This window comes from Anopheles moucheti, chromosome 2, assembly GCF_943734755.1.
Source record: "Anopheles moucheti chromosome 2, idAnoMoucSN_F20_07, whole genome shotgun sequence".
In the NCBI taxonomy this organism is placed as follows: domain Eukaryota; kingdom Metazoa; phylum Arthropoda; class Insecta; order Diptera; family Culicidae; genus Anopheles; species Anopheles moucheti.
This window is the reverse complement of record NC_069140.1, coordinates 78,409,710-78,431,841: the sequence shown is the minus strand read 5'-3', so window position 1 is coordinate 78,431,841 and position 22,132 is coordinate 78,409,710. Positions and strand designations below refer to the sequence as shown.

At 39.4% G+C, this 22,132-nt stretch overlaps 1 protein-coding gene across 2 annotated transcripts in view; it reads right to left on the bottom strand.

Annotated features, from left to right (window-relative positions):
• Nucleotides 1-22,132, bottom strand: part of LOC128308652 (cytochrome b5 reductase 4) — a 54,620-nt gene that overhangs the window by 10,188 nt on the left and 22,300 nt on the right. For both annotated transcript variants that reach the window (XM_053045513.1, XM_053045512.1), the window contains one exon: nucleotides 838-1,053. In XM_053045513.1, coding sequence (XP_052901473.1) covers nucleotides 838-1,053 — 216 coding nt within the window. The remainder of the gene's footprint in view (nucleotides 1-837; nucleotides 1,054-22,132) is intronic.

Genomic DNA, 22,132 nt, shown 5'->3' with positions numbered 1-22,132 from the left:
GTGTTAATAAAAAAAATCATTTTTGGCATACGAGAAATAAACGAGCAAGCAAAGTGCTTTGTTTTGACATTTGTTGAGCAGCTGACCGAACGTTTAATTAGAAAAGCAATCATCTAATCCTTTTTTCCTATGCTTAACTAATGGGGTATGGTATGTTGTATGGGGAGCTCTAAGCCCTTTAAGCCTATAAGCCTGGAAACGTCAAAACGCGTACAAAAAAACTGGCTTAGAGTATGATTACAGCTATTATCAGGAAGTTACTTAAATGGTTATTATATATTACATAGCTACGAACGGAAAAAAACGTCGAACAAAACAAGCAAATAATACTTTGTAATGAGAATCTATGATATTTAAAGGGTAGTACTTCACAATCACCAGATAATTTGTTGTGGAAGTTTTGGACATTTCAAGTATTATCCCAGTCATGTTGACTAGTACAATGGTTGAATTCATAAATAAAATAAAATAGGTTGTGAAGGTTTACAGAGTGCTCTGCTAATTTCGTTGTTAAAATCAATAATCCGGGAAGAATAACATGGAACGTCAATTAAACGCCTTCAAATATTGAGCAGAAAAGAATGCGAAGTATGTATCCGCAAATATGACGAGTCATTTTGACTGATCCGATAAAAAGGCCAATTTTGTCATTCTGATAATGGCACTTGCTAAATAATGCCATATACCTAACCATCTTTATCATAAATCAAACCCACCCCAGGCAAATTGTGATGTTCGTCTTGTGGAGGGTATTTTTTATTAATAGTTCCCGCCAAACACCCGACAGCCAACTCTCCGCCCAAACTCATTGAACCGGAAAACAAGTGTCTTTCTTACCTCCGGGATGAAAGTTCATGTATCGCGTCACGTTGTACACCTTCCCCCGGATGGCCATCCAGGCGTCTTCGGGCCGGTCATGCTTGGCGAGTTCGGCATGGGTGACCGGCACGACACGACCCCCGGTGCCGGACAGATCGGTGCCCGAGTTGCCCAGCCGGATCCAGTCCATCAACGAGTGGCCCGGCTTCAGTGCGGTTTTGTTCCGAGGGTTGCCTGTGGAAATTAGAAGAAAGAAAACCGCACTACATTAAAACCGTTTCATCAAACCGGTCGATATAAAGTTGGGCCCAACGTCGGGCAAAGCGGACGAGAACGCAAAAAGCGAATAAAACAACGAGGAAAAGGGTCCGCAGAAAAGCCTCCTGAGCTTGCTCGGGTGACCCACCACCGATGACGAACGTTAACGGGGAGCAAAGCCTCAAGCTTTTGATCATAAATTATGAATATCCGGCTGCTGTCAAGCAAAATGTGCTCCCCTTCTGTCTGTGCTTTATAATTTCGCTTCTCGGTAAAGCAGGCAGCTCACGGCGCTCGGTGTTGGGTTCGATTTTGGGGTGATCCAACATTAATAAAACGTGCCTCGCAAGACCACAACATAGAAGAGGCCTAGTTAGTCCGAACCACAAACGCTGAAAGGGAGAATTTTATTTGTGGAGCCTGCGTGAATGTTAATTTATTGTCCATGCATAAAACCGATCAACATCCATCCCTGGAATGGAGTACATCCATTACGGTCGGCAGGATAAGTGAAGGAATGCTTAGGGCACATCACATTATGGTTAATGTGATGCGATGGATCATGGATGCAATTGTAGGACACTCGGAGGAATTCAAAATGGCGGCAAAATATGCTCATCTCTATGGACAACGTGACCGCAAATATGAAGCAATGGGAATTCCTACCGAGGCACTTCCTTGCCGTTCAATGAAAAAAACACGTGCCAAAAGGAGCAGAAGTGGAGTCGGAATTTCGTTTCAACGTGATAAAAATTCTAACCCGCTCATTGGACAGTATACCATTCCGATGCTACGGGGAATAAGTCGCTTTTTTCACATAATTTAAATTGTTCTTAGAGGAAATGTGTGATCATTTGTTCCCATTTTTCAGAAGTTTTGATGAATTAAAGGAATTTTAGATTAATCCAGGAGCAGTAAACCAGTAAGCGCATATTGTATGCGCTCCAGGTAGAATGGTTACGCAATACGCAAATCTCAAAATTTTGACAGTTTGTGGAATTTTATATGTGGAATTAAAATTTTCATTTGTCAATTTTTAGAATTTCTCAAAAAAACGTAACATTTTTATATTACAAACATTTATTTTGATAAGAATTTAATATAATTGTCGAAATAAACGTAAAATTATCAATTATTAAAGCGCTTTGTGCCGTGAAAAAAAGAAATTGATCTTTGAATACTAAATACAAACGAAATTCTTAACGGAAATTCGAGTTACGCGAATTGCTCTCGCACGCATTATTCGCGTAAATCGAGAAAGGACTGTAAATGATTTCAGTTTACATTGTAATATACTATCCATCGTCTTATTCTAATTAATGTTCCATATAATGTTGATATAATTTAATTTTGAATATTTTCCCTTTACCTTGATTGTTTTATTTGTTTACATATTTGTTTATGGTAATGATTTTTGTTATTTATTTATTATTTTCATTTTTTTTCATTTTGGGGGCAATGGCAGATCTCCGAAACTTCTTGAGGTTGTTGTGCCGATAAAAGATATAATCATTTATATGTTTGGGTGTGTTATTATCGTTGGATATGTGACATATTATTTGCTTCTTTACATACTTTACACTCCCTACATTACTGCACATAGTTTTTTTTTATTTTATTCATTTATTTTATGCTGTTTTGTTTCGTTTATTCTTTTATTCTTTTTTTATCTATTTACAGATTTATTATGTTTTATGTTAGAAAAGCATATTAATCTACAATCGTATTTTCTATCGTAAAGTGATAACTCGTTAAACTAGCTAATGCTTCTCAATAATTGCGATTTATTATTTCTGACTTAGAGGATAGGATTTATAGTTAGTGTATTCATAGGATAGAACCAATTCAAAATCCAATACGGACCAACCTCCTGTCCCCGGATCCCAGATACAGATAAACAAAACCAAAGAAGGTCAGATATGGAAATGGCCAAAGACTTCTTGTGGTTTCTGTGTCGCTAAAGAAGAAGGAAGATTCGATCGTATGCTATCACGATCATCTTTAGTTGATGTTGACGTGAAGCAGATTTAGGTTAGTGTATGGATAACTGCTAGGTCCTTGATGACTATACGAAGATTAGATCTTATTATCCAGTTCAAAGGAATGACCTAATCGTGAGGGAGATCTTTGTTAAGTATTAAGTCTTGATTCCACAAGGAATTTCTTCTGCATGATGTTCTGCAAGCTACATATCAGTTTACGATGTTTTATAATCCATCAGCAAACCTCTAGCTAATTGGTTGAACGAAGCCAGTTTGCGTTAAAACAGTTCATCATCAAATATTGATCAAACCATTTCCGATTGCTATTTCAACTCAAACAATACAGCGCTTGTTTTCTGTTCGCATGTGCTTAATCTCCGATTTCGTCACAAAATATATCGCGCCGAACGTTTGTATTGAGCGCCACCGAGCTAAAGCTTGCAGTACAAAAATGTTTAACCTTTCGCATTGGCTTTTGCAAACCGTATCCACATCCAATTCCAATCACAGCAACCACAGGCAGTATGTTAGCCAATAACGGATGCTACACAACTACATCCTATTAGGATCAGTTTCAGCCGACCGAATCATCAGGCTTCAGCAAACAACGATTCGAACAAGCAACACCAAACGAACCCATCGCACGATCGCCGCCGCGTAAGAAGGTTGAGAAGGGACGTTAGGCAAGGCCGAGGGACAGAGGCACAGAGAAAACTCTAACGAATGAGCTATTTTTTTGGCTTCGGTTCCACGTGAATCGTTATTTATTTCCATTGAATGGTTACCGGCGTCTTTTCTTTTTTATTCCGTTCCGTTTATATTTTTCCACAATGAGGATCTCTGGGAAATTTGCTCGCTTGTGGAAAATGGCATGACAGTAGCACCCAGTGCCCAAAATGCCATGAGGAAAAAAAAACACAACCCATACCCATGTAGAAGCGAGCTGAAAAATCTATTACCGTCTGATTTCCGTGGAACTGCTCGCCGAATTGTTGGCGTGGGAAACAACTCGTGTAACGCTTCTCGAGACCGAGGGCCGTCGCGGTTGGTTGGCAGTATATGGAACTCTTGTTTTGTTCGCTTCTTCAATTCCCCCATAAGACACCCCACGGTGGTGGTGGTGGTAGGGCTCACACAATACCTTATTATGGTGTAATAAACTTCCGGATGCACTGTCAAAAAGGAGACCGATCCCCCCGTCGAGAGAATCTTAATCATCTTCAGCGTCGCAATTTTCCAATTCTGATGCCAAAGTGCGAACGTATAGAGACGTCTTGTTTGCGAGGTCGTCCGGATGCTTGGTTTGCGATTTAACGCTCGCCGAAGCTAATCATAATCTCTTACCCATTTGAAACCGTTTGCCTCACTGCCGCGGACCGATTTCGTTGTTTACTCGGGGTTAATGAGCATGCGGAAGCTTATTTTACGGTAGGACGACGAGTGCCTAATGGGCACGGGCTCGTACTATAAATGGTTTCGCCATTTAAGCTGGCCCGACTTCTGACTTGACGTCAGCAAGAGACTCCGGCAAGACCGGTTAATGGTGAGTGTTTATGGCTTTTTAACAGCCGATGAAATCGATTTCGGAATGATACTTATTACACCCGTAGCGCGACCATATTGAAGCGAACATTTAAAATGGAATTGAAGCGTGTAAAGCGCATGAAGCGATTTACGTCAATTAACAGCATTGAGTGAATGTTTGCTTCGTTAGGTGGTTGTTGTAGAAAGAAGCTTTTATTTTTCTTAAATATATTTTATAGTAGCTATTCCCATGCTAATTTATAATGAAAACAAGAACAGCGCAGAGGTGTAAACATTTTCCATGCTACAAAAAGTATTATTTAATGAAGCAGCTTGTTTAATACATTTGAATCAAATAATCGATGCAATTCTCAAAAGTTATCATATTTAAATGACTGACCAGTAATGTTGGGGTTTGCAGAAATATTAGTTTTATTCTACGAATAGAAAATACAGAGCTTTCAGTCTTTAACTGTTAACTTAATCTGTAATTTACCGTGAAGTAGATGCATCAAATGGTTCTCATGTATGAAATATTCTTTAGAAAAAGATGACCAGATTTACAACCTTTTTTAAGTAAATTATTTAGAAAATGCATTAATTAAAAGGAGTTTGATTTATTTATGTTATTTATGCTTTTTACACACACTTTAAGCGAAATTCGAAGAATTTATTGGGTTTAGATAAACGATATTCCGGCAGAACATTTGGCATATTTTGGCTGGGTTTATGAACAAGGCTAGTTTAACTCAGCATTGACAATTAGTAAATACCTCGAGCATTCTTTTACAACAATCAATCGAAAATCATTTGTGAAATTTTACTGTTCATATCCTATTGAGCGGTTTATATGGATCAACTATAGCCTAATTCAGTAAAGTACTGGGCGCCTCCATCAGATCGAAAACATACTGAATTCTTGAAATGAGAGAGGTTTACATAAAGAAACTAATAACGTCAGCTTCTTAATCATTCGATATTAAAAAAAATGATTATTTGAATGTAATATGCAAAATAATATAAAACTGAAATAATATAAAACTGAATTAAAAGAGCTGAACACTAAAAATATTTTGAATTCCTCAAAAACGCCATGATCAGCTTAAAACTAGTGTTGGATGAAGCTCATTCAGGTCCGTGAATTTAGTTGAATCTTTGAACTAAATAAATAAATCTGAATTTTAAAGTTGTAAAGATAGCTGACAATTCAAAATAACCGAAGTAATATCTGAAGGCTGAAGATGTTCACTCTTTCAAGGCTCAGTGTCGTGCTTTCTGGGTTATGTTGGGCTGTCATTATGACAGCTGTCAAGGCCTATGTACAGAGGGTGGATAAGGTGGTTAAGGTTTATAAATTTAAATAATAAATTCAATTCAAGTGCCAAAACTGAGCCAACTACCATTCCGCTTAAGGCCTTACAAGGACGATGAAATTTGCCATATGAAATTATTATAACAAAATATTAAAATCCGCCACTGCTCTGAGGATTTTTTGAGAGTCGCTTCCTGATTTGATTCCTCAAAATATCCATTAAGCTAAATACTACTTAAAACTAAGATTGCATACAAATCATAATAGTTCAAAAACATTTCCCTTTCTGAACCTATACTATAAAATAATTAAAAGCAATAAACATATAATTGTAGAATGATTTAAATTTCAGATATTGTTTGAAGGTTGTGTAACTGTTGAATCCTTCAACCGTTCGACAGTTAGTGGATTTCTCCAGCCTATTTTACCAGCCAGAATATAGTGGAAAATGTAATTTTGTTTGTAGTACATTGTAAAATGTCTATTAATTACAAACCTGTACGATTAATCACTGGACTGTATTAAATCGAATAAAGTAACTCCATGAACTTAATGAAACATTCAAAGGGCAATTGAATGAAACCGATTGATCAAAGGTGTTTGGATAGCATAAGCAACCATAACCAACCTCTAACCTCTAACCATCATCAATCACGGTACAGCGCACGGGCGCAAGTGTTTCGTGCCCCAGCCCAGCACTAGACATTGTTTTTGACGGATCATAATTGTGCCACTTATCGGCTAAAGTTATGACGTAGATGAGCTGACGGCCAGCTGTTTCAGATACGGCTGCCGGAAACGTGTGGCGTTTAAATTGTGTTTTCCTTCGGGGTGGAATATCCTTGCCTTTGAATGTTAAGTACGCTAAACTTATCGTACCCCAGAGTGTGTTTGGTACACGCGCGGACTGTGGTGTGGACTGTGGTTTGATCAGTTGACGTGCATTTTCGTGTTATTTTTTCTTAGAAAGAGTACACTTCATTGACTAAAAACACGGTCTGTAATGTGTCTCTCAACTACGGGGTACATTATTAAAAAAGCCAAGAGTTAGTAGGACGAAACTCAATTATACGTTTCAAATAAAGCCTAGGTTACAGCGTACTGTACCGCAATTGACTACGTGAACTGCCCAAAGAAGCTCGTGTTTCTGCCTTCAAGGCTTTTTTATAGCAGAAATCTGTTGAGCGTTTTTTTTAAACGCATATTTTAAACCGGGAAAACTTTTTCCATTTCCTGCTCTGTTTCTGGCTCAATTTTGGAGTTCAGTTCTGATGGGTTTCTATGAGACAGGAGATGGTTTTGGGAAATTTAAAAATTTCCTTAACAACGTTAGGGCAATGGTTAACGAGAACGTGCGACCGAACGGTAACATTTGAATTCCCCAAAGCCTGTTTGTCTAACACTTTGCCGTTAAAGTGTTATCGAAAGGGAAACAAACGCTCAGTTTGTTCAAAGAGAAATTCAATTTGTGATCTAATTTTGAAACTTTTCCAACAACCAATCAAAAACCTTTCACAACATATACAGATCATACAGGAAGAATACACTTAAACATTTATTTTTAGTGAGAAGAATTATGGTTTTTGTATTTATGATCAAGATATTTTTTCGAAAAAGGGAAACATTTCAAGCCACACTCAGGGGTTCGATGAATTTAAACCAACGAATGATCGTTTCCACAGAAAGACTTTTAATTATTATTTTAATTACTTCACCACGCAAGCAACCGCCCCATGAACCATGCAAAAGAAGGGGAGCATACAAACGAGGGAAAAAGAGCTATAGGGGGAAAGCATTCATTCAGCATTAAAGTTTCTATGTTTATTTATTGCGATTGCGACTATTAAAATATTCTAAATAAATTATGTTGTATGTTGTTGTTGATTACTACATTTGAGAATTTAATTACGAAGACAAATTAATAAATTTATAGCAACCTTTAAATTATAGCACGCAACTGCTTAACTCATTAGTGTAATCTTACTATGAGAGTAGTAGAAACGAATATTTTTATAATAAAAATTCCTTTCGGTAAACATTCAATTCGCATTGCATAATTAAACAAATTATGCCTCCATTACTTTAATCCTTCCGTAATAAGATTTCCATAATAATGCTCCTTTTATGATTATTATTGTTTATTGTAGAAAGTTGCCCGCCTTAAAGGCTCGCCTGATGGGATGCTAGTCGAAAGTTTTGCGTTCGTTTATGCGCTCATCATCTGATTAGAGCGACAAAGCAAATACGCTTGCGGGTCAAAGAAATCGTACGACGCCACCTCTCACACAGCGTTCCATTCGTGTTCGGGTTTTTCCTTTCCATGCGGAAAACTTTTCTCTGCGAAGTAGATTTTACATTTAATTCAATAAGAAGGGATTAGCCGTCGAACTACACGCGCAAAGAGGTGTAGCGGGGATGGGAATTTTTACAACTGTGATTTCCCAAGCGATGATTATTATCGTGGTGGTTATGAGAATTTAACAGAAAATAGTACTGAAAGCACATGCTCACTTCTGGGTTCGACCACAACACACAAAGTCATCGTTACGTAAAAGCTGCTGCAGCACAAATGAACGTTCCATTCCGCAGCAAATTGCAAGCGATAAACAACTTGGCAACTTCTTGCACAGTTGACCTTCAGTCAGAAACCATTATCCTGTCAACCGGAGGCGTTGATGCACAGAACCATCCAACCTTTCATTCGAACGTCTTGGTGGTGTTTCGCTTCCTTTGCACCCCCTGTTGCCCTCCACATCCCATCCCAGTATGGGCAAGGCAATAGCAAAAACCCTCGGCCGCTTGGTGCATCGTTTGCACTCGCTACCGCGACGAATGGTGCATAAATCATGGCTATTGTGCTTGCTACTTTTCGTTCCTAGTTTTGCCGCTTTTGAATTTGTGTTTTTTCTTTTCTTTCGAATCTGCTGTGCTTTCGTTAGCTGCACTTTCGCAACAATAACAAAACAACAACGAGAAAGATTAATTGCTAGCAAAAGCATAGTATCCCATCGCCAAGCCACTCCTTACGCGTGGCAATTAGAAAGAACACTGAAAACATGGCTGTCTTACGCTAACGAATATAAAATCTCTCTATAGAAATGAAAAAAAAAAACGGTTTGCTAGTGAAGTTCGCGTAGCAAACGAGCTGCCGATGAAAAAGTAACGGAATAAGCATTTTTTTTTCTTAAACTTCCCATCCACTTGCTACTTTTGCTATATTATTTTTTGTTTCTCGCAGTCTCTTTAACTAGACCTTTTGTGTAATCGTAAAACCAAAAAAGTAAAAGACTGGCCCAAAGTAGTAAACCCGTTACAACGGACCAAACCATCCTATCGTTCAAATTTGCATACACAACCCATCCAGAATGGGTTTCATTCATTTTATGTAAGCTAAGAGATTCACTCTAATGCCTTGTTGGGTTTGCTATTTGCATTTGCCATTTGCATCAACGAACAGCACTGTCGTATGCTGTTTACGTTTCTATTTCGGGTCTGTTTCCTAATAGAATGCATTAAATGATAATGTGAGGCTTTTTTGCACAGTTTGTGCAATTCTTTAGAAGATATTGTTATTGGGTATGAAAATAAAGCGTTTTTTTTTTCATCCAGATCTTGTGACAAGCAACATAACATTGATGATATTATACTTTTAATATATTCATAAAATGATCATTAATAACAGGGTTGTTTGCATGACGATTATTGTATGAGTGGAAATCGAGTGGGAAAGATCATTGTTGTAACAATGGGGCAGTTCATACCAGAAAGCTTAAGGTTCCAGCCTGTAGCTGCCAAATAATCAAAATACCGGGCTAAAGGACATAGCATTTTGTTTTAATTTCTTTGAAAACTACCAGTTTCCGAATGTATAGTATCAGGAGAGCATCCACGGAAGAGGTAGCTCCTGGTATTGCGCCGTAAGGTATGCAATGTTTATACACTAACTTTGCAACCAACTTGCAACGCAAGTTGTACCGGCCGAGCAAGATGGCGCGCAAGATGGCCCCTAAATTCGAACTTGCATGCAACAAACATGCATGCAAGTTTGTTGCATGCAAGAACTTGCATGCAAGTTCGAAGTTGGGCGCCATCTTGCTCGACCGGTACAACTTGCATTGCAAGTTGGTTGCAAAGTTAGTGTATAAACATTGCAAACCTTACGGCGCAATACCAGGAGCTACCTCTTCCGTGGATGCTCTCCTGGTACTATACATTCGGAAACTGATAGTTTTCGAAGAAATTTTTCACGACCAACGGGAAAGTTAGTGTTTAAACATTGCATACCTTTCGGCAGTTTTCGAGCAAAATTGCCGTACAAGGTGCTACCTCTTCCGTGGATGCTTTCCTGGTATCGGAAATCTGAAAACAGCTGGTTTGTATGGAATTTCGTACCAGCCGACGGAAAGTTTGAGCGAGATTTTTAGCATATGGAAAACATGGTTTAGACCTGCAGAAAAAATGGTTTGTTTTGACATTTGTCGAGCAACTGACTGAAGCCTGCGTTAGGAAAGTAATCTAATCCTTTTTTACTAGGTGTTGATAAATCAACGGTCAATTTCAACTGACAGCTGCCCAAGTCGACCAAACGGAGGATTCGACGACAGATGGCGCTAGGAGAGATCGCGATCGGTATGATAACGAGGATTCCCGATTCCAAGGGGGAATGACCGAGTGGCCTTGATGGAAAGGACTCGACCGGCAACCGGCACTCTACCCAAGGAACCCGAGACGTCGACGTGATTTTTTGGCGCCGTTTAAAATAAACTTGAATTGCTAAAATACGCGATTGTCTAACTTTGATATAAATCGGGTGACAAGAGTCGGTTGCCGCCGTGGCAACACTAGGCTTAACAAGGTTTGCTTGTTTTATGGGGAGTTGTAAGCGAATAAGCCTGGAAACGTTTAAAATGTAACAATAAAAAACTGAATTAGAGTGTAACTAATATTAGTATGTAATTAAAACTGGCTAATATTAGTATGACACTTTGCATTGATTTTCAGCGCTGTCTTAGCCGTCAAATCAGCAGACATAGCAATAGACGCTGCATAGACCAAAATTTAATGCAATAAATGTAAATATATCACAACGTAGGGAAATTATTCAAAGAGGTATTCATTTATTCAAAGAGATATCGTGATTATCTGAAAGAAATGGAGAAGCTCTCGGTCGGAAAAGTATAATGAAGCTTATTACCGACCTAATAGCGTACGGTGATTATTGTGCGTACTTTTATTCTGTTTACTGCCTACTCTTAAAACTCAAAACATTGGCTGGGCAATAATGCAAACATTCCCACTATCGTAAGTTATTCTTTCAATTTTCATAATTGTTTTAAAAACAAACATCCGATTGTAGAGGTTTGGAAAATTGCTTTGAGAAATCAAGTACTGCCTCAGCCTGCACAGATGAATTACAACTCCACAACTCTTAAAAATAACCTGAAGTAAAGCCTCGAGAAAGTAGATTTTCTTGAATCTTTTCATATATTTTCTTGAGAATATGGTTTGATGAATTTCTAAATGGTTCTACGTTTCCTGGCTTTAGAGTTCTAGTTGTTTTACATAAGTTTAGGACAGTTCTATATTCATTTAAAGTTTTTGAGAAATTTTTCTTCGTGATAAGATTAGGAGTGCTTTACTCTGTATAAAGAATCTTTTTGATGCATTAAGTTTACCAAATCTCTTTGAAACATGATAAATGTCTGTAAACTTATTGTGTAAGTTCAGATATTAGAATTGTTTTCTATCGTCTCCACATCTGCCAAAACGCTATCCCATAATAGGAAATTCATGTATTGCATGCTGCATGCAGGACTTGTGGAAAAAACGAATGAAAAAGCATCACATACATCACTTCCTGATGTATCCTGAACTTTCAGAGTATTAGATCGAATACCTTTACCTAGATGCCCTAGAAGAACTGTTGAGATCAAGTACAGATAATTTATTGCTTTAATGATATAGCTCATTTAAGCAGCAACAAAATTGCACAAATAGACGTCCAATAAGCAACGGCGCAGCATGCGGTTTTCTCACGTCACGAATCTTTGCTGATAGCACTTGTATTACTGAAGATCACAGATCGTTTACTAACGGATTTAGATTAAGATTTAGCCGGATTCCTGGACTTTATGCCGGAAAACACAATATGCAATTCAATGAATTGTATAAAGTTATACCTATGTTAATCCTTATCATTCCTACAATATCTCAAACATTTGGAACAGCATGATTCATGCCATTTCGCAATGGTGGAAAAGGTAAGCATACAACAAATACAACTTCCATTCGTACCATTCCTATAAATGGCGTTTACTTTGTGGTGGGATATTAGTGAAATCTTTTAAAAAAACCCATTCATTCTAGCTTTTTTTTATGTCGAAGCAAGGCTATATAAGAAGGTAGTAAAATCTTTTCATCCATTCACATCACAGACGAGTGAAACACTTGGGACCAACGTTTTCGGGGTGGCACAGCTGGAGAGTTGAAGTGGATTTACCGCACCGTTTTTTTGCGTTCCGGGCCATGAACGATGGATGCTGGATGGGCGAAACATTACAAAGAGCGAATGCACGCCATTTATTCGACCATGAAAGGAGTCCGTCCGGCCTGGGCCTTTTGATCGTAACCCCAAAACGGCTTAAAAGGACACCGTCAAGGTGTACCGAGGATTTGGTCCGGCACAGTGTTAAACGGGTCCCGGGGTCCGATTTGGTTCGATTCCATTGCTGCCTGGTAAAAGAATGTTTGTTTTCATAAATACATTCTGCAGTTGTGGGGGCCCGGGCCATTCGGTCACAGCGTAATACCTTCCACGAACCGGCCTAGGCCTACGAAGGGTCTTGGGTGAGTGTTTACACACCGCCTTCCACAAAAAGTCTCCGTTTTCCACCGGAGTTTGCCGTTACGGTAGAATTTTCTTCGCAGAAAACAAACACATGAACCTCCGGGGTATAAACATTTCGCAATCGGTTTGTCGCTTGCAGGTGATGTGTCGTAAATTGAGTTTTTGATAAGGAAATTGTTGATAGATTTTACAAGCACGCGAACAAACCCAGGAGGACTTTTCCTTCACAAACAAAAAATGCGACTTCATTTATGTTTTAATACTAATGCTTAGGAAATAAGGGAAAAAATACTACAAATCCTAACACACACATACTTGCTCGTCTGTCTCGAAATCCTCAATCCCAAAACAATAGACCATCATTTCGCTATATTCTGACGGTTGAACAGTTTCTAGCCTCAAGCGAGAAGCAGACAAACAAATGAGTTTGAAGCGAAACTTTCATACTTAATTGTGTTCGTTCGACCAAAGTTGGAAAAGATAAGTGAAATAGGCGGCAGACAAAATGGAAGCTGACAAAGAGAGCAAAGGGAAACGCGATGGTAGCACAATGGCAGCAGTACGTGATGTCTGAATATGCTCCAGAGCATTAACAACGAGTGTTATGACAGGGCACATTTTCAATACATACGGAATGTTAATAGACACACTTGCTCTAGGCAAGTGCAAACCACAGCTACGAGAGACGATGCAAACAGTATTTGCACAGCGATAAGGATGAGTAGCAGTTGGCGAAGGATGAAAAACAGCATGAGCAGCACGATATTTGACGTTAGCAAATTTGAAATGGAACTTTCGGGAACTGCTCGTGAGATAGAATAAAATTATGCTTGCTCAAGCTTCCATGAAAGTTAATGCTGAGTTAAGGAAACGTTAATAAGAAAACAATGCTTGAGGCATCAGGCATATCCAATTTTCCCATTCCGTGGACGACGATTTGTCCTCCGAAACCTTCGCAATAACACAATCGCAAAATGTGACAAGACAAATCGAAATATTTTCCTGCCAAAATTGCCTTCTAGAAGTCAACGTGTTACGGTCAAATGTACATTAATAATATACCTTTACAGCAACAAAAAAAAGAAGATTCCAATAAGTGACTTCCTGTGAGGGATTGTGGGATGGAGGAAAATGATTAGTATGCTAGCAGCCTGGCAGCGCGTCCTAAAATCGATGGGCTGTCAAACCGTTGTGACATCTTTGCGTAGACACACGACTGGCCAGGAGTCGAAGTGTATCGAACGATAGCGTTAAAACCGTCACGTTTAGGCGAGTTTGCACAGATGACGTTCGTCCATGGTGGAAGGTATGTGAGTGTTGGCATTGTTGGCTTACTTCGATCAAACGATAACGTCGAGGCGATAATCGATGGATTTCAGTTTGCTCAAGCATGGGAGCGTATGGGAAGATCGATCTTTAGATGTGGTGTACGAAAAAAAGCAAACAACAAAGGGATCCGATTAACGAAATATGATAAAATCTTGGTACCTTGTTGAAGAATGCCTTAATATAACATCATCTATGCTAGGGTAGTATTTACGAAACAAACTAATGTTATGATAGTATTAAAGAATACATGATTTGATAGCATATCGACATGAGTTATGTTCTTAAATGTTGTAACGATTGATTATAGGTCATATCTGGTTTTTGTTTGCCTAATTAAGGATTGTTTTATTTAACAAAATATGCTATATGTTATGCTACTAAAAGTTCAATTTTTATCTTGTTCTAGCGTTTAAGTAATATCAAGTCTAATAATATCTATTACAGTGATACACCTCAAGGTTCATTAAATAGTCCATGAACTTAATGTTTTAGCTGTGAGTAACTCGAGATAGGCGCCAATTATTGCTATTAAATAATGATATTTTAAACCATTTTTGACACAATTTAAGGTACATGGCCTTTTTTACCAATTTGATTACAATGCCATTGTTAGTTCGTAGATGGCTACGGAATCATTATTTCGGAACTGTCTTTTAATCCTTTAGCTCGGAACTGGAGTGGAAGCCAGGTTGAAGCTACTTCGGAATTAGCCACAAGTTGAAACCAGTGCCATTAGTTCAGAGCCTGCTTCGGAAACGTTGACTTGGAGCCGACTCAGATCAGATGCAGAGTTGTTAATCGAGATAGACTCTTGGCTGACTACGGAACTAACTCCAGAGCCGTTAGTTTAAAGCTGGTTCGGGGGCTGTTAGTTCAGAGCTGACTCCGGAGCTGTTAGTTTGGAATAGAATCCAGACTGAAGTCGAAGTCAGGCGGAAGTTAGTTCGGTTAAAGTCAGAGCTCAAAAGCTGTATAGAAATACAAACATTTTTTACACTTGAGCATGCTTCGGAGTCCCCTAGACGACGGGGCCTTAAGCGACTCAACATCGAATGCCGTAGGATCCGCTAGTGTTCGTTGGTAACGTTATCACTTGAAGTTTGGATCCCTAAATGACCGATTAGTCCGCTCTTCGGAAGATTCACCATTACGTAGTAACACTTTTGTACGGACGTAAAACGTAAACAATTGTTCATCTAACAGTCAAAAAAGTACCCACGGCTACTTATCAATTTACTCTTTATGCATCAGAGTTAGTTCAGAGACTTTAGTTCAGCGGCTGTTTCGGAATCGGCTGACACCTGGTAAAAGACAGAGTATGTTTCAGATTCGTTTGTTCGGGATAGACTCCGGGTTGACGACCACGGAACCAGCTCCGGAGCCTTTGATTCAGAGCTAAACTCCAGAGTCGTTAGTCTGGAAATGACTCCGGAACAGTTAGTTTGGTTAAGGCCTTGATTGAAATGGCCCAAGTTGAAGTTAGACCTAGCTCTGTACCCGGTAGTTCACAACTACCGGAGCGGGAGCTAGCTAAAGTAAATTTGGAACCGAATTCTGACCAATTACCACGTAACTGGATAGTCAGTCTCCTCGAAACACCGAGACATGACACTTAGTTGTTGAATCTTCTAATAACAATACTGGAACTAACTTAATCGCCGTAAATAAATTCGAAAAAAACATTCAAAAAAAATAAAGCCTTGCAATATTTATGAGTATATTAATTCCTCTTCCGAACTCTTTATCTAAACGTGAGGACAAAACCTTGAAGAAGCAATGAAGATTGTGTGTTTATAAAGCCATCTCCCACAATACTGAACAGGAGAGTATTTTAACACTCAACTATGTTCACGTCCAAGGGTGTCTGCTTTTGTTATGCCTTCGCGAAGTGAATGCACACGACGGGAATAAAAGCGAATGTAAGCGCTCATTTAAGGTAGACACGAATTCGACCGATGAATGAATCACGAAAATTGGTAAAGACTTCGCCTTTTCGCCACGGCAAGAGTTGGTGGACCGACCGTGCGCGGATGGGGAGGTGCTACCTATCACCTGCGTGGCTAGCACCCGATGTAAGCTTATAATCCTTTCCCGACACACCGGGTTTTGGTGGGGTTTAGCGGCGACCGACCGTGGGCGGATGTTGCGAAACTTTTATATCGCTCACGTTCGTACGCCGGGCGCCGTGGCAAGGTTCTAATTAATTGCTTACCGTGTACTAAGCAAGCGCCACAGCAAAACCGTTCGGGCGAATTAGCGTCACCATTTGTAGAAAAGGGACCAAAGATGCAGACACGAAAAAAAAACAACAGAAACCGCCGAACGTGATGGTAAATTACGTACTGCGAATGTTCGGAGAAAATTCGGATGATGCGATTATACTCTGCGGATCCTTACGCTAATGATACTTGACGAATGGTGGCTTGCGCTCAGGTGTGCAACATGCTTTTGCGTAGGAAGTGTGGTCCCGCCGAGTGTGTGGCAATGGGATTAATTTGGAAGCGTCAATTTGGACGCTGGCAGGCAGGGTGGGAGGGCGCAGTGGCACTACAAACTCCGAACACCTAATTGCGTGGAATTGGAAATGGAAAAGGTGCTTAATGGGAGGCAATTTATTGCGGGATTCTAAGAAATTTGCTTCACTTTCAGAGCAATGAGCAAATAAAATAAAATAGAAAATGTAAAGTATTATACAGTATTGTTGCTCCACAGTCAATGTAGCATTTGACGTTCATGCCTCAATATATTCTATGAGCAGCAACACAACTTAGCTCGAAAGCAAAACAGAATGATGTCAGGGGACTGAAATCATTTTTCTATGTTGGCGCCCTCGGGCCATGCGATGAAAATTTTATTTATTCTTCCCATTTATTCGCTTTATTAAGCATAACACGAAAAATAAATGAAAAATTGTGTATGCAATGGCAGAAAATGGCAAGAGCTGTTTGTTAGTGTGTGTGTGTGTGTGTGCGTAGACAATTTCAGAAACGCTTCAGATTGAATTACACAGAAGCAACAAAATTGATCTTTTTTTCTCTTGCTGTTTGCGGAAAAAGAGACACCACTTTAGCCCGGGCAAGCGAAGCAAGAGTCCAATCTTGCGAAGGTTTCGAACGGCGGGGACCAGCTTTGGTGGAGAGGTCGAGAGCACGAAACTTGAGCTACGCGAAAGCTAGTACTATTACGCGCAGTTTACACACCGGCGTCTATTTTCTTTGGCATCAACGAAAAGGAACACGAATGGCAATAGAAATCCTCGAGTGGGCAAAACAAGAAAAGCTCCTTTCATTGAGCAAATGTTTCATCTTCTTCGATGGCGGACAACCGGCTAGCGGGCGTTTCATCATCACATCTCGACATACTTGTCCTTGTCGAGCACTTCAAATTTGCACCGGTCGGTATGGCGATCGCAAAGCGCGAACAGAACATGAAAGTTGAATTTGAATCCGAAGCAATAAACATCTTCGGTTTCTTCACCTTTTGTAGCTATCACTGTACAGGATTTCGAAGATCGCTCCAAAGTCACGGACATTTGAATTGGATGCCTTACCCGCAATATGCAGGAGGAGATATTAATGTCATGTCCCGTTTGATGAAGGTTCGAATTGCCATGGAGAACCACAATGGAAGAAAGCGTGCTGCTGGAGCGAGGAATGGATGCACATTTTGTATAGTGAACGGCGATAACCTCTGTAACGAAGTGGAAGAAAAGCGTGCCATTTTGGGGAAATCCCACATTTTATGCAAGAAACGGTGCTCACAAATGAAGCCAATTTTGTGCTCTACAACAGGGGTCGGCAAAGTATGGCCTGCGTATAAATTTATTCAGCATGATAGATCAGCGAAAATTTGACAGATCTCCCTTTCAATATGTTTTTAATTTTTCAACATAAGTCCCTTTGGTCTTCTTTTCCCAACCAAGTAATTCTTGGTCGTTCTGCCTCAAGGTTTACTGAGGTTGCTTCAATGCGATTTTCCAGAACACGTGCAATAATAAGGGCAGTTATGTTTAAGAGTTGTTCAACGCATAATTCTAATAATTAATAATAATTATACATTATTGATAATCTATATTATCTTTACATTAGATATCATGGCACAGTGCTTCAGTATCGCCGAGTTAATGATGGCAAAATACGACTGAACAACGTTTTTTTTAAACCCCATAAGTAATTTAAGAGTTTTGAGCCAAAAGAGTTCGGACCAAAAAACAAAAAAACGATTAAATAGATAACACTAAAAGATGAACACTATGAAATTTACAGTTAAAAATTGTATAATGGGTTCATCATATCACACATTTCCTGTTGCTATAAAGTCGCTTGGAGTGTTTGACCCGAAGCCTCAGAATTGTTTCTAACGTCTAGCCCAACTCACGAAAGGTGTGCCGACCCCTGCTCTGTAGACACGAATAATTTTCTGAGTTCGTAGTTTGTTCTACAACTTTATAAACCTTTTTTGAAAAGTTGTTCTGATATTTCTAGAGAAAGTTAAAATATTGCTATATACAATTTTGAATGCTCATTTTTTTTATAAATTAATGATAAAATAAATCTAATTTAATAATAATTATTACAAAATATTTAAATATCTTTTTGGTACACAATGATAATAACGAATTATCAAAACTTATAAAATGAAATTATTATTAAAAACAAGAAGTTTAAAACATGATTTAAATGTATTATTAAACATTTTATAACAAAACAATAAATTGTTAAAAAAATGTTCAAAATCCTTTAATCTCGACTGAACAAAGTTTGCAGCTTTGCTACAAAAGCTCTGCATTCGACAAAATCAATATGTGAAAGCGTGTCAATAAGTCGAGCAAAACCAGCAAATACGACGTGCAGCGTACAAGGAACAAGTTTTAACCAACCATTTCATGAACTTCTCTCGCCAAGTTAAACAAACAATGGACAATATGCTTTGTGCGAAAAAATAATCCTACCAGCTACCAGTAACTTTTTGCCGCGGTTTCCGTCCTGTTGAGTCACCGTCAAACGTTAGAGCGGATGGCAACCAACATCTAGCACCAAAACAACAATATCAAACTCCAAGGGATTTCCATCAAATCTATACTAAAATGTGGACACCGAGAAAAAAATAATAGAAAAATGTGTACGGTCTCTAGCGGGTTTTTTACTTTTCACAAGATTACGGAACACCGTTACAATGGGGAGTGAAAAAAAACCAAACTAAAGCTGGGGGAAAATAAGTCATTCGTAAGCTTCGCATTCGTTGTGTTTCCTTGGCTCGTTATTTAGCTGGGACACGTCCTTAGTTACGACCGCTCTGACATGGCGAAAGAAAACAAACCTTCTAACTTTTTCTGTACCTTCTTTGCGGACACTTTCCATAAGACTGTACTCCTGGTGACTAAAAATATTTAAAAAAAACCATTCTCACAGCTTCTTTCATGCTCTACTCTAAGCTCCTCCACACAATAGTAACAAAACTATACAGATATATTTGTTTCCCGTATCGTTACCAGTAGCAAACAAAACTTCGCGCATTGCTGATGCTAGCTTTACCAGCTACGCGACAAACTCCATCTACTTTGGCGCCATACGATAAGGCAAATTATACAAAGTATGGAACGATTCGCTATTCTCGCTGCATTTCCGAATGACGGCAACATTTGGCTGGGGCAAATTTTCCATCCAATGGCAAACAGGCTGCGGAAAGGAAAGCGATGTTTTCATTGCGAATAAAAGATGGTAATAAAATCACAATAAATGGGTTACGATTTATGTATCAACCGTATGGCTACGTATGGGGCCAGCTTGCCATCATTAGTATTCACAACAGCGAATGCGGACGGGATTTTGATTCACTGCACAGTCTCGGCAAGTTTCGCACCAAGTTTCGGAAAATCATAACTGCGATGTTTGATGTTTACTAGTACAAAGTTTGAGCTCTATAAAGTTTTATTAATCATGTTAAACATATAAAACATGTATATGACAGCAAATATAGACTGAGTTTTGCTACATATTGTTTTTGTTTCGTGGCAATAGTTTAATAATTATTTTGTCATTCCTTATACAACCGATTAAAACCAGTAACAGTTCAACATTTTATTGCTTCATAATTTAAAAAAAAATCAATGTCAGATAAATTATTTGCATCATCACTCAATAGACCACCATAATAAAAAAAATTAAAAAATGACACAGTCTTTTTCGTGACAGTGATTTAAGTTTATTTACAAACATGTGCCGTTTACCATTCCGCAATAAAAATGTTGACCGAATGATATACAGGCAGTCCCCGAGATACACGTTCCTTCTTGCATGCGGAGACGAAGATGTGCAGTTTGTTGAAATTTGAAATTTTTATAGCACGAAAATACACACAATAGCTTAAAAGTTGGAAAAGTAATTGATACAACAATATAATTCGATATAGTAAATGTGTTTTACATTTTATTAATGTTTGATGAACCGATTTATAAATTACAAATAACGAATAAAATTGATTTTGTGGCGAAGACGTGTAAACTCCTCTTCATACGTCTTACGCACACACACATCGTACGCACGGACCGCGCGTGTTACAACAGCACTAACAGTTGTAAGCACTAACTACCACTAACGATTAATCGTAACGTAATAAAATAAGTCAGTATGCAAGTGACCATTCAGCGAACAACAGCTATCCTTCGACTCTGATATTCCAATACCGAAAATAGACAAAATAGTACCCCATAACTGGTGACCCCGACTGAACAAGCTCCCGACTGAACAAGCTCCCGACTGAACAATACGCAATACGCAAACAAAAATCGTGAAATTGTGATTTTACAGTGATCGCGTACCAAAAGCTTCTTGCTCAGCGAGAGAAAGTCCTATCACCAACCACGTGCGAAACAAAATGCCTACCGAAACCGCTGAAGAACAAAATGGTGCTACCGCCGTGAAATGCGAGGCAAGTGACGCTACAGTGATTGCCAAAATAAGCTACCCCGTTTTAGACCCAGACGATATTGAAACATGGTTTATGTGCCTCGAAGCCTCTTTTAGCGTGAACAGTTTCAAACTGGACAAAGTTAAATTCAACACAGTAATCGTCGCACTTGGCTCACGAGCGAAATACGTACATTCAGTTATTACACAGTGCCAAAATAGTAGCAACAGCAACAAGTACGAAACTCTTAAGGCCGCCGTTATCGCTCATTTCCAACCATCGGAAACACAGCGCCTGTCCAGTTTGCTGTCCGGAATGTCCTTGGGAGATCAGAAACCAAGCATTCTACTGTCCGAGATGCGCCGCTTAGGAGGAGCAGGTTGTACTGACAACGTACTGACGAACCTTTGGCTACGAGCCCTGCCCAACACAACACGTGCTATCATTGCTGCTATGCCGACCGCTACGCTGGATGACCAGGCAAAAGTCGCTGACAAAATCCTAGAAGCCCCACGTGAACAGATTGCATCAGTTCAACATCGCGAAGAAGCATCATCTATTAATTCGCTGGAACAACGTATCGAAGCCCTCACACAACGCTTGGAAGAAGCATTATCAGGTAACCCTCGCAGAAGACGATTTAGTAATACACGCTCTCGTTCTTGCAGCCGACGGGATGGAACACCAGCCAGACACAAGCGTGGCTGGATATGCTGGTTTCACTTCCGACATGGTGCTCAGGCTCGCAAGTGTGAGAAACAAAAGGCGGACAACCCAAACGTACCGTGTATTTTTTTCGACGGGAAGATCGAGACGTACTCTCGACCACGACCGATATAAACGCAGTCCCTCCGTCAATGTACAACCATCCTGTTATCAGAAACCCTGCATCCGACACGGATAGTAACAGCAGCAGCAATAATCATCTACAACGCATACACATCCACGACTCGAGAACATCGAATCGATTTCTAATCGACACCGGAGCGGACGTTTCTGTGGTACCACCAACCGTAAAGGAGCGTAACTCACCAAAACATGCACATCAACTTTTCGCCGCGAACGGTACTCCAATACGCACGTACGGTACCAAGCGTATCACTGTCGATCTCGGCCTACGACGATCTTTTGTATGGTGTTTCATCATCGCCG